Below are 13489 nucleotides of genomic sequence, written 5' to 3'. Positions count from 1 at the left end.
ACCCTTTCTAGTACAGTGTCTGGGGGAAAGAATGTGAGTTAGTTTGAAGCGAGCAGAGGTGAAGATTCACGGTTAAAATGGATTTTATTTGGATGCAGGCGAGGGCTGAAGCCGTTAACTCGCTGGTTGTTGCCGACGTCCACGTCCGAGCAGCCAGCAGCCGGTCTGATGGCACCTTCCATCTAGTGTGGCAGTTGCACTGATGTGGTATGGTATGGTGTCGAGCCTGGATGCACAACGTTATTAACGTTATTTTAAGTGAATGAAGTGCCGTTGTGCTGCAGCAGTTATCACATTGTCACCGCAGATCCTGCTTTGTTCTAGAAAATATGTTTTGACAATAACAGTTATCATAATAATGTATATTTGTACCTGCTGGACTTCTTTCCTTCTGTCTCATCCCCCACTGGAGTGTTTCTGAATGCAGTGACTGGATGATTAGATGAGGCCTGGAGCAGTTTGTTGGTCTGAGACGTCACAGACTCACAAAGAGGAGGATCGCTCTGCACTGGTCTCCTTGTGTATTTACATCCTGAAATTGGTTAGCTACAATTAGCCGCAATAAGCTACTGGTCATACCAGACCAAGTGAGAAAAAAAAGGAAATTACCTGCTTCACAAGAACCGGCTGTTCTCTTTTCCTTCAGTCGTTCATGTAACTGAAGGTACAGTGGGTCCTTTAAGTCAGCTGGACTGAGCTAAAGGAATAGAGCAGTGAAAATGGTGTCAGTAACGGACACATTCGGAATACTTCAGTATGTCCAAAGCTTCTATATATTAAGTGAAATAAAAATAAATAATCTTCACCTTAAAAAAGTGTGGCTTTTTGATGTGTAGAAGAAACGGATTGTATTCCCTTAGATCATAGGTGTCTAGAAACACACGGCCCTGAAGATGAAATACATTACAGCAGTTAGATAATTACACATCACTTGTGTGAGGTTTTGTGAAGCTGTTTCCAGTCTAAAGCAAGCACAAGCGGATCGTATGGTGAGATCGGCATCACCTTGGTGTTGCAGTGATGGAGGTAGTGCCTGTATAAGCTCTGGCGCCTCTTGACCGCCGCGGGGCTGCAGCTGGACGCGTGTTCCTCCACTCTCCTCTGGAGGGGAAGCCAGACGCGCTCAGTCCAGCGCTTGTGCAGCAGCTCCCTCCTCCTCAGCTCCGTCACGTCTCGCTGGCTCAGAAACCTCTCCAAGTCCTCAATGGAGAAACATTCCAAACAATGTGGGAAGTAAAGACACAAAGTTACAGATTCAAAGTCTCTTTTTGTAGGTAATTAAAATGTAAAAAAGCTGCATTAAACTTTAAATTAAAAAGACTGGAAAACCACATAATTTGGAGAATGTAAGCTCATACAAAACAACAAACATTGTGCTGTCTGTTTTCCAGCTTTCTTACCTTCACTAAACCATTTTCTGTGTCCAGTAAGGGTTGGGTTATTTCCTTCGCCTGTTGATTTTCAGCCTCCATCTTGGCCTAAATAGTAATACATGCGGTAAAATCATCCACTGTCTTTTTGTGCAGGTCTGAGTTTGGTTGAGTGCAATACCTTCAGTCGTCTGAGGGAGGTGTGAGAGAGCCGGTCCTGTTTGGCTCCCGGCTGTGGCCCGGAGGGTGAGGCCTCATCCCTTGGCCCTGCTCTTACACATTTAGCGGGGCTCCTAGCGGGGCTCCTCGTCCTCGGATGAGACGGGCTCCCTCTGCGGCCTGCAGCGTCCCTCGCATCTGCCCTGCACTCCTGAAAAAAAAGAGCGTTGATCGAGTCTGTGGTCACTCACTACTATCTTCTGTAACTGTCAATACCAGCACATATACTGTAGTGTAGGATCACAATGTACAAGAAAGAAAACCACACAAATTGCAGAGCTCCATGTGGATGATCAACTCTTACAAATCCCAGCTGGAGTTCACAGACAGACCAGACACAATTATGTAGGTGAACAGAAGGCAACAGAGGCCAGCACAGCAGGTACTGACAGATCATGTCACTACCAGGAAACCTGAGCTGCATCTCACTGTTACGTAATCTCATGGGACATGTATGTCGGTGCATGTTTTTAAATGATTTAACACATCAGTCCAAATGTCCTTGCTGTGCTTTCTGTTGTGCTTTTCTGAAATAATACCAGTTTAACTCTGGATCTGGATGCTGGGCTGGTTTGTTCATCTGCATGTCATCTGATCCCTGCCGAGCATCCCCCCCCTATTGTCCAGAGTCAAGAGAGGATAACAGTGGCTACCGTATATCTTTCATGTCAATATAACCTGAAACCTTTCCATTCATCTTTTCCAAGGCCACTGAGATTCCATGATTGCACATTCAGACATGACACCGTACAGACAGATGATGAAGAGGAGCAGCCAGGCATTCAGACGAGTAGGCTGCCCAGGGTACACACACTGTTTCTAGGCAGCCTCGTTGACATTTAGAGGCAAGTAATGATTGTTAGTTTTTTTTTTTTTACCTCTGATTTCAACAGGTTGACAGGAAAAGGTGTGTGGAAGGTGATCACACCACTGGCTGTGTTCATCGTCTTGGGGCCCATCACCTAAATCATGAGGGAATAAAACGGTTTGAGCCATCAGAGGTGACTTGTGCCAGTTTGTGTATGCAAACTGGCACAAGTTAGTACATGTGTATGCATGTACTAACTTGTGCCAGTTAGTACATGCAAAGTAGTTGCATCGTATTACTCTAACAGTACATTGTGTCTGGTAATGTCAGGATTTACCAGCCCGTGTCACCATAGTAATGTTGTGGTGTCTTACCTTCGTTGACTTGAGGGACGTTTGGGTCCGAAGTTCGTGGGGAAAAAACGGCAGAAATGCGCCAAAATGAACCGAAACTTCTCTGGTTTTGGGGTCAGCACATCGTCACATAAAACACACGTAACATTTTAAACGTGGGGCGACTGCTAACCTTTGGTTTCCCCTTCAGACTATTCAACAGAGGCGGTGACTTGGAGAGAGAGAGGGAGGGAGGGAGAGGGAGGGAGAGAGAGAGAGAGAGGGAGGGAGGGGGAGAGCTACTCCTCCACGTGTCCTGCCGTCTGAAGCTTTTTTGTTGCCATGACAAAGACGCACTTCGGCGTGTGCGTGTGTGTGTGCGTGTGTGTGTGTGTGTACGTATTGAATGTAAATCAATTTCACCCAAATATTCAGTAAATGTAAATTTGTGCTGTTACTAAATCCAACACATTTTAACCGTTGCTTTTATTATTATTTACATATTTTTTTTGTTTAGATTAAATTTATTTATTCAATACTTTTTACTCAAAGTTGTAGTATTAAAATCTAATCAATTATATTACGTGTCACAATTTTTTTAAGTAACCATTGTTCAGAGTTTTTGGAGTGTAACACCCAAATTAATATCTTGACTTTTAGATTTCTTTCTTCCTTTTAAATTGGCAACAACTACAATATCTTAGGCAAGGTGATTGCACGTTGTCTGGCACTCAGGTGTGTCTAGACTAACTTGGAGTTTATCCAGGTAGTAAACTCATGATGGCTATATTTGTACACGCAGAGAAGGTGTCCTCTTTAGGCATGAGAAAGAATCTGTCCTGTAAAAAGCATGTGTTATGTAAGATTAATCTTGGCTCTGGTTTGCATCCAATCACTAATTAGGCTATCCTTGTTTGAAATAATCCAATGAATCATTGATTGCAACTATTTGGTATACTCTACTGGAGCAAAGTGCCCATTTCTGTGAGACACAACATGGTGCTGTGAGTTCAAGGGTTGTAGGCCTACTCATATGGTCCTAATACGCCTGTTGACACCTCAGGTGAACTTCAGGCTGCAACTGTCCGACACCTACAGAGACTGGGACTAGGCCTACTTAATGTTTAGGAATTAGCCGCGTGAAGGCAGGGCAGGGCAGGGCTTGGCCAGATCATAACTTGGGGAGTTCACTGCTTTCCTTCTTTCTCGTTGCCGAGTCCTGGACAGGGGGGAGACCACATGGATTGGTGGACTTCGTTGGCAGCGATTATTGCCTTGCTCTGGATTTTCTGCTTTATAGACGGTAAGAGAATATTTTGTAAAAGGAGATTTGGAAGTGTTTCAGGAACGACGTGGCACCGGTTTACAACCTTATGGCAGAAACTGTCATACATTTATAGCACAAGATATAAGACTACTCATCTCTCTTTATAACATGTTATAATAGTAAGCTGCTGAGAGTGTGATTTGCTGGGTAAAACAAATAATTTGACCTTGCAGTTTTGCTAAGAATTGATAATCAGTTGCCAAAAACCTATGAAAGGATGGCCCACTGAGACATCTTCAGGAAATCAGGACAGTAGTTTCATTTTATACGTGTTTCCAAAATTGAGCTTTATTAGAATAAATGTTGCTGCAGATGTATAGCAGTGCTGTCCACTACAACCTAGTTGTGTTGCGTAGAGTATGTTAGTAAGAAGGTCTGCTTTAGTAGACTTTATGAGTCACAAAATGTTTATTTATTGTTTTAATGAGACATTAAACATTTAAAGTATTTTAGCCTACATTATTTTGATAAAAGTACAATACTTGGGGAATATAATCGTAAGGATCTGTTGGACTGATTTGTGACATTTTGACTTCCTGAGCTCGCGCCTCTCGGCTCAAACCGCTTTGCGTGCTAAGGTGATGACCTCCGTCCACACACGGCTGGTGAACGCTTTAATCCAGTGTCAGACGCTGTGTGTAATGGTTGCTGACATTAGCCAAGGGTGTTAAATTAGAGCTGACCCAGATGCCCTCTTATCTCCAGGCAACGCCGTGCTCGAGCTGCGGCTGCTCTTCCACGCGCTGACCAAAGCCGCATGTCACCTGTACCTGGCCCTGCTCCCGCTGCGCCGGGCCGTCACCCACTTCGCGGACTGCGCGCGGTACCTGGTCAACCATGCCCAGCAAACCCCCGCTCCGCAGGGAGGCAGCTCCCTCTACCACCAGGGCCAGCCGCCGGCCAAGAAGGGCACGCTGCACTTCCTGGAGGGCGTGTGCGTGGTGTGCGAGACGGTGCCCAACCTGATGGGCGCCGCGCTGAGCCTGGGCGCCGCCTTCTGCCACATGCTGCAGGGCGGCTTCTACGTCCTGGCGGCCACGCTGCGCACCATCCAGGTCAACCTGTTCTCCCAAATGAACGGCGAGAAGGATCGGTGGGACAAAGAGCGCCACAGAGCCAAAGAGGGCGAGAAAAAGCTAAATTCTAGAGTGTTGGAATACATCTCGGTGTTTTGCCAAGACCCTGTCAGCGCTTTACGCATCAAGGTTGACGTACCACCTGTGTATAGATAATGTTCCCTCCATGTAGGCCTAAAACGATATCCTGCTGAATTGGCACATATGAGGCCTTCGTCTAACTGCTGAGGCTTTACAGGTGCAGGCAGTGGGTCGATTGGTTTGCAGAGATGACAGGAGGTTGAACTTTAAACTCTGGGTTTCACTCACTGTTGTTGAGGGAATAGTACAAACAGAATCAGAGAATACTTTATAACTATGTGTGGGAAAACAACAATCTATGGTGCGTTTTGTTACATTTGTTGAGATGTAACTAAGTTCAAATAAATGTCTCAAACAAAGATTTGTTATGATATTTGGTACAGTATTAAGATTTTTATTGGTACAATGTTTATACAATCAAGAGTCATAATTCAGTGTTTACTATCTAATTGCACTTACTATGACAGCAATCAAGTTTATTTTAAAGGGCTCTATTCATTCTCTTTTAGACATGTCAGCCTTGCCAAATAACAATACATCTGCAGGACACAAACATACTAACAATGCAACTGATTAAAATACAGTTATAGTTCATTATCTTTAGTGCATCAGTCATACATACTGTGAGCCTTTTCTTCTTCAACTAATTCTGATTATAGGGACACAGAGAGTGGGGGGGGTAGCAGACGTTCAAGAGTGGAACGCTGCCAGGTTAAGTCTGTGCACTGGTGTCGAGGATGCAGAGTTAAAGGTGCAGCATTGCTACCGATGGCTGCATTAAGGCACGGAGGGAAGGAGGAGTGGAAAGGGTCAGGCGGGGCTAAACAGGACGGTGAGCTGATACTGAAGATGGATCTGTTCCAGTGGAGGCTAAAGTTTTGCGTCAGGTGTAGTCTGGAGCATCTGGGGAGGGATTTTCCCGCCTACAGTGAGAGAGGAAAAGAAAAAAAAAATCCCTTAGGCTGCTGTCGGTTGGTGCGGTAAACACATAAACCAAATCCTAAACCCATGGTGAGGACAGTGAGGTTAACGAGGTCACAATGTTCGTCTTTATCACAAAATCAGTTGTATTTGAAGTAAACCGACTCACAAAACATGTCGTCGATTCTTCTGACAGCTGCTTTGTTCACTCTGTACTCATTCTGCTCAGACCTGTGACGAGAAATCAGACGGAGAATCTTACAAACGTTGGCATTAGGAACACAGACAGCTTCCCAACCACCACAGAAAATGAGCTTAAAACCAAACAGATTTTCCGAAGCTAATCTCGTTACTCACGCCTTCAACTTCGTCAAGGCCTCCAGCCTCCGCAGGGCCGACACAATGTTCTTTTGCGTGTCGGACGAAAGGGCTTCATAGGTGTGAAGCTCACCTGAAACACACATACACACACATAATGATGGGGATCGATTTGCTGATATGAGTTTAACAGCTGGAGATTGTTTCTAGGGGTCAGAGGTCACTTTGTTTCACCTGAGAGGATGAGCTTTGTAGCCAGGTTTCGCACAGCAGGTAGCAACTGTTTCTCGGCGAACACGTGAACTCCGTCTTCACAGAGGTACCTGAACATCACCTGGACATAAAAACACACCCGATCAAACAGGAGGACATAAACCGCCTATTTCTACTATTAAAATCCGTGTCTAATATAGTAACTTTGTGAGGAAACCTGTTATATATAAAATCGGCAATACTTTCATTCTGCAGTCTGCTTATGAGCTAAATTCAGAGAAATTACAGCCCTGTAAAATAAAGCGCTCCTGATTTATATTTTCAACATTAAGGTGTCAATTCTGTTTCAATGCCTGCTCCACACTACCAGGAATAACGTTTTTAAATTCTGAATTATTTATTTATATTTATTCATACATTTTTGTTGACCTAAAGTACAAAAAAAAAAAAAAAACTACCGGAATCAACATAAAAATAAGTTCGATTGCATAATGTAAACTACCTCAGAGTTGCCAAAACCCCCCAACTCCCAGAACAAAAGCAGAGGTCATGACGTCAGAGGTAGCTACGGCCATGTCAGCATAATGTGCGTAGTGCGTTATCTCAATCAGGCGAGGCAAAAGTCAAACGACCTGATAAGAGTCTACGAAGGGTTGGAGAAGTGCCTGCAGGAAGGATAGCACCTCCAGCCCCGCGTCTGACACCGTCACTTCCTGTTCACTGATGTGGACCGCTCCACATTTCCTCAGGAGGACGCATGCCTCCTCAAAGTCCTGATTAAGGGAAAGACAGAAATCAACAGGCAGATACACACAATATCAATAACAATCCAACAAGTGGATTATTAGCTTTGACCAGGTAACAAGAAGATAATCATGACAGAGGAGAGTATTTTGGTTTTCCTGGGCAGCTTTTTCACATATGTAGCCTCTCCAAAGACTACAAAATGACTCCCAATGTGTCTTGCAAATGCAGACTCATCTACCTAACCCGAGTTTCTACATTAAACATATACGCCTAAACATGCCCAGGTTGTGAGAGGCAGAGCTGTGATCATGTTTGCGCCACATATATTATCACCAGGGTTCAACAGGACAACAGCCCTCCTTGCGGTCTCTGTCCCGAGATGCCCGAGGGAGGCTGGTGAGGTTGTTACCTGAGACGACTTCCCAGGGACGAAGATGAATTCGTTGGAGAAGACGTCTCGTAGGAAGCAAAAGAAGGCGAAGAGCTCGTCTGCAAACGGAACGGCGGATCACAAGAAGGCAAGAGGAAAATATAAATCAGTAAATGTCACGGTGTGTTATTTGAGAAATATATATCTTGTAGAACCCGACCTCTCTGCACTGTCTTTGCGACGTGTATGGCTGTTGCGAGCAGGGCGGGACGCACAAAAATATGCAGGGACTGATTCCTGTAGGCTGCCATCATCAGCACCGCCACCGCCGTCTTGATCACATCCTCCTCCGGGTTGATCGGACGTTTCCTCTCGCGCTCTTCCTCCTGAACCAGGTAGACACGCCCCGCTTCACGGCGAGCTATGGAGTGATGAAGAGCCACGGCGGACGACATCACATCCGGGTCAGGGACTTGTCCTGGAGAAAACGGCGTCCATATTGTCATTGTATCAGCCTCAGAGTAGTTTTGTAATGTATTTGTACATTTGCATGTGTGTATTTGCAGACACACCAGACCTGTAAAGTGAGGCGGTTCAGTGGGGGTCCTCTTAATTAAGGTAAGTTACTTAAAGTGCAATAATCCACTGAAGATCTCCTAAGTGAATCCGAACGCTTGTGACAACTTGCATTCGTCTAATCTACCTCAGACCGGGTCGAAGGAGCCTTCAGTATCCCGAGGTAAGACGCTGACGGATCCAACTTACTTACTTTTCTGCATTAACTCTATCTGGTTCACTTGCAATGCACTATGCAAACGCCACCTACTGGTCATTCATGTGAAAATAAACCTAAAAAGAAAAAAGGCTCACTAAACGAAGAGCACTCATCTTAAATCACATGCTCCCGCTGGATGCAGCGGCATTCGTGCAAAATTTAGCACTAAAAAGATACAATATTAACAGCATATACATAGAAATCCATCTATCTTCTTCACCCACCAGGCCAGTTCAGGCGAGCCCCGAAGTCCAGCGCCAGCTTCCTGAGCCAGAGGGTTTTTTCTGTGAGCCGATGCCACGGCAGGCCCTGCTCGGTTAAGACTGCGGTAGGAGCCTGGAGCAACAGGCAGGCCATCAGAGACCAAGGGCTGATCAGAGTGCCGTCCTCCTGGATTCGTACCATCAGATGAGCCAGCGAGCTCACACAGGCCTGAGTATCTGCACTGGGCTTCTGAGGAAGATCTCTGTGAATAGATATAAAAAAAGGGAGAGAGGGGGAGGAAGACGCATGACTACAGGTATATGTTGGAGGGTTTATAATGACTTAAAGAGGAGTTTCAAGAGTACAAATGATTACACTTTGATTCTGTATTTTAGACTGAATCCTCAATGGGAGGACTTGTATTTTCTACCTGGGTGCGAGGTTGTATTGGCAGCGGTTTATCTTGCCCCGACACAATTGTCGGACTGACATGGGGCGGCCAAAGTTCACATGCATGCTGCCGTAATTGTTCTGGAGCACTTTGCTAGCCTTCAGCAGACCCTGCGGAGAACGAGCCAGGCTGGGAGTGAATCACGAGCAAGCAGTAATCACCTTTACTCATGTGCGAACCCTTCTGACCTGCACTTATGAGGTACTGAGGTTAGAGACAGAATAATATTGTTTGCAAATATGCAAAATGGATTTTTACATACTGTAACAAACATGTCGGAAAAGAGAGAGGCAGGCTTAATGAGGCACTTGAACCCAATTAACCGTCACAATAAACAGTAATATCGCAGTGAATGCTGGAAGGAGGTAAGGCTTCTTGGATGGAGTTGATTGTGTTGATTGAAGTGAGTAGCGTGACCAGGACGTACCGCGGTGCTTTCTTTGGGTTTGGAGACACCCAGTAGCTCGTGGGCGAGCAGCGACTCTTCCAGCACTCGGTCGTAGCTGATACTGATGGGGACCAACTTGATGTCATACACCTCGCCTTTAAAGTAGGGCTCCAGCACCATGTGCATCATACCTGCAGACACGGGCAAGTACTTTAGAATTGTGTCCCGTTTTCAAAACGGCAATGCATGGGTGCAATAGTCGGTAGCCACAGGAAAATTACGGCCAACTGGATTGGAAACATACGGCCTTCAGATCAACCTAAATACACTGTAGCACACACCTGCAGCAGCAGGCAATATCTACTCCTGCACACAATGATGTAACAAAAGTTGGAACAATGAATATGAAACAAAATAACTTGTTGAGATGGACTCGTACAAGGAAATGAGTGAAGAAAAGACAATCTTTCTCATTTGTACGGTCTATTATTAAGCAACGAGGCGTCCTGACAGAGACACTCTTACCCTGGAACACACACAACGCGCTGACGTGACACTTACCTAACTTGGGCATCAGGGACTTCAGTGTGCGACTTCGCAGGCCTTCCACATAAAACTCCAAAGGTGCATATCCCTTCTACAGAAAACACATGGTTGGAGAGACTCTTTACAGACAGTCAAATACAGCAGCTGGTGGACTGAGGAATACTTGAACAAGCTGAAGCCATTTCCAAAAAGACAGTTTGAGTTTGTTACGGCTGATGTTTTGCATCTTACTTTGACAATGGTTCTGACATATTCCGACAGCACTGCCCAGTACAGTTTGTCAGAGCCGATGGCACGTCGGATATAGAAAGCTCCCGAGCGGCGAAATATCTCTCCGAACATCTTCATCCCTGCAAGAGCTTTACAGTGGAGAAAAACAGAGAAACAAATGGAGGGAGGGAGGGAGGAAGAGAGAAAGAGAAAGAGAAAGAGAAAGAGAAAGAGAAAGAGTGAGCATCATGAAAACATTTTACATCAAGCAGAGGTGTTGTAATGCAACTCTACATGATCTGTAATATCCTGTTCTTTTGATTAAAATAGATACTTGCGAAGCCCTGCAGCAACTACAGGCACCGGGATGTCGTAGGTGAACAGGATGTAGGAGATAACCATGAAGTCCACATAGCTCCTGTGATTGGGCAGCAGGATCACAGGACTCTCCCCGACAGCTTTTCGGAGCTGCATGGGACAGACGACGGAGAAATCTAAAGCTGTATCAGTAGCAGCCTCTTGGTAGTCTTTGAACCCTTGATAGAATATTACTTATCAAGTGCTAGTTTTCATAAGATATCATATGTTGTGTATATCATATTAGTCAGTCTCAATAAAGAGCAAGCCACTATTTCATACATTTAAACACATTTAAATATGCTGAAACATTGTATTTGTTAAGGTTCGCTTTAGTTGTTTAAAAAATGTAATGTGGATGAGCTACTGTATTTGTATATGAGATAAAACAGTTACTTAGAAGCTGTACATTGTAGTGTGTACAGTGGACACTGTCCTTCACTGGCTGTATGAAACGGGTGTATATCTGGTATTGTGCTGTTGTTTCTAAACACAGTATGGATTTGGTCCTGACCGCGTCGAGTCCTTCCATGTTGACATGGATGCCGGTGAAGAGTCTCTTCAACACCTTGGTGAGTACGTAGGACAGCAGCCTGATGAACCCCAGCTGCAGGTTCTGAGACATTTCGTCCAAAATCACAGAGGCCTCCTCTCGCACCTCCTCCAGCGACGACCCCGTCTCGGTGGCGATCTGAGGGAAAAGACTCCATATTGATGAAGCAATACTGTAAAAACTCTTTGTTGCATCTTTTTTTTTTTTTTTTTTTAAAAGACACCATCCCACCTCCTCGACCACGTAGCGGAGATACTGGGACTCCAGCACGGCTTTGGGGAGGTCAGCAGCGGTGCAGGTCGGGCCTCCTTTGTAAGGGCTGGGGGTGAAGTTCCTGAGGGCATGGCAAAGATCACTGCTGCACCTCTTCTCCTTCAATATATCCACAAACTCCTCCTCATTTTCCAGGCCTGCTCTGCCTGAATCCCTATACTGGAGGGGGGAGGACGTCATTGTTGTGTTAAAAGCATTACAGTGACGTTTGATGTTTGACAACTTTTAATAGAATAGGAACACAGAAACATGGCTGACTTGACTCAGGTATGTGAGACGAAAGGAAGAGAATATGAAACATTTTGGGAAGTTACTGGCTGAACCTTTGAATGAAATATGAAACATCTTGTGTCCAGCAGTAAAAAATAAAGATGTGCATATTCATAGATTCTGGATTTTTCAATGAGAGAAAGGGACTAGAAGTCATTTTAACATATTAAAACACAAATTGTTAATCCAAACACTTGTCCTATATGTTTTAAGACATGTCTGAAGGAGATCTTTATATACAAAAGGAGCATTTTTATCTAACTTGGCTACACACTGAAACAACACACTGCCTCCTTATCTGCTCTTATTTGTACTATGATCCTCTAATGTCGGTTGCTAGCGACCTATTAAGCAACATTGCTCAACTATGTTTTACGGTCAGCCAAAGTTCCAGCAGCTGGACAGATATATTTATAGCAACAATAGCCTCAGCTTGAAGACAAGCAAACACATCTAAAGTCTTTTGCGCGTTCATTCGCGATGTCAGCGCTTGCACACTTTAAAATGTACAACTTTGAAAGGGGAACTGAGCTCGCGCTGTGCACACGAACGAGCGACAGTGCGGTTTTATACGGAAGGTGTTGTTATGAATGCAAACGGGCTCGTCGACGGCTCTCTTACCGTGTTCGTCATGCTTCACAGGAACAAGCACAAAGCTCGCAGGTGGCTGTCCTCATCGACTTTCGTTTCCAGTACTTGAAGGGCCGCCCTGCAAGGCTCCCTGCGTGGAGAGCAGCAGCCACACGGGGCCAGAGCCAATCAGCGGTGTCGCTGGGTTTTAGAAACTCCTCCTGCTGTTGAAAAGTGCAGCCCTTTGCTCTAAATAACCCCACAGTATTGTGCACGACCTAAAGGTCCAAACAAGCACATGTCCGAGGCTTAGGTAGCGTGTCTATCCATCTATCCATCTATCCATCCATCTATCTATCCATCTATCCATCTATCCATCTATCCATCTATCCATCTATCCATCTATCTATCCATCTATCCATCTATCCATCTATCCATCTATCCATCCATCTATCTATCCATCTATCCATCTATCCATCTATCCATCTATCCATCTATCTATCCATCTATCCATCTATCCATCTATCCATCTATCCATCTATCCATCTATCTATCCATCTATCCATCTATCCATCTATCCATCTATCCATCTATCCATCTATCCATCTATCCATCTATCCATCTATCCATCTATCCATGTATCTATGTATCTATAAGCAGCCTGATGCATCACAGTGATGACAGACAACTCCAGAACAAAATAACATTTTCTCAAGTACTGTATTTAAGTACAAATGAAGGTACTTGTACTTTACTTGAGTACCGATGTGTTCTTTTATTTGTAAGACAACATCAGGCTTTCCTAACTTTGTAAAACTAAACGTAACAAATAAACATATAGATTATTAAAATGATAAATTGTGCATCAGCAATATCAATATTTGTCTGACAGCTTTAGTTACGTTTCAGATTACAACTTTTCATCATCTTCCTGTTCAGTGAAAAGCATGCAACCAAATGCAATGTAATGATTTGTTTCTGAAAAACTGAAGGGGTGACGTGTTCCTTTATGGGTTGAGAAAATGATTCTACTCCTTAAGCTAAATAAACTCATTAAAAGCCTCCTTGGATCAGCTGGAAAATGAATCTTCACACAGTTGAAAACATGGC

General features: G+C 44.5%; 2 protein-coding genes across 4 annotated transcripts; both read right to left on the bottom strand.

The window, feature by feature from the left end:
* Positions 1–114: 114 nt before the first annotated feature.
* On the bottom strand, positions 115–1472 carry fam228a (family with sequence similarity 228 member A). The gene is made up of 5 exons (XM_076084016.1): positions 1401–1472; positions 1006–1200; positions 807–887; positions 373–467; positions 115–226 (listed from the first exon to the last, which is right to left on the bottom strand). The coding sequence occupies exons 1-5, from the start codon at positions 1470–1472 to the stop codon at positions 115–117; spliced, it is 555 nt and encodes a 184-aa protein (XP_075940131.1).
* A 4102-nt stretch (positions 1473–5574) lies between these two features.
* Positions 5575–12534, bottom strand: gnpat2 (glyceronephosphate O-acyltransferase 2). Of its 3 annotated transcripts, XM_076084394.1 has the most exons (16): positions 12431–12534; positions 11498–11698; positions 11228–11404; positions 10695–10824; positions 10378–10505; positions 10162–10237; positions 9640–9791; positions 9192–9322; positions 8782–9023; positions 8003–8260; positions 7822–7901; positions 7298–7438; positions 6687–6786; positions 6492–6585; positions 6304–6365; positions 5575–6136 (listed from the first exon to the last, which is right to left on the bottom strand). In XM_076084394.1, exons 1-16 carry the CDS (start codon positions 12440–12442, stop codon positions 6084–6086), a joined length of 2037 nt encoding a protein of 678 aa, XP_075940509.1. In that variant the 5' UTR covers positions 12443–12534; the 3' UTR covers positions 5575–6083. The 3 variants fall into 3 exon arrangements, 2 of the variants coding, with proteins under 2 accessions (XP_075940509.1, XP_075940508.1); XM_076084393.1 differs by having other exon boundaries at positions 11228–11698; XR_012951568.1 differs by lacking the exons at positions 5575–6136; positions 6304–6365; positions 6492–6585 and having other exon boundaries at positions 6697–6786; positions 7168–7438; positions 11228–11698.
* Positions 12535–13489: the final 955 nt, after the last annotated feature.

The sequence above is a fragment of the Anarhichas minor genome, unplaced genomic scaffold (genome assembly GCF_050575085.1).
Source record: "Anarhichas minor isolate MPS153535 unplaced genomic scaffold, ASM5057508v1 ptg000136l, whole genome shotgun sequence".
In the NCBI taxonomy this organism is placed as follows: domain Eukaryota; kingdom Metazoa; phylum Chordata; class Actinopteri; order Perciformes; family Anarhichadidae; genus Anarhichas; species Anarhichas minor.
Note: the sequence above shows the minus strand (reverse complement) of the source record. Positions and strands in the feature narration are given on the sequence as shown.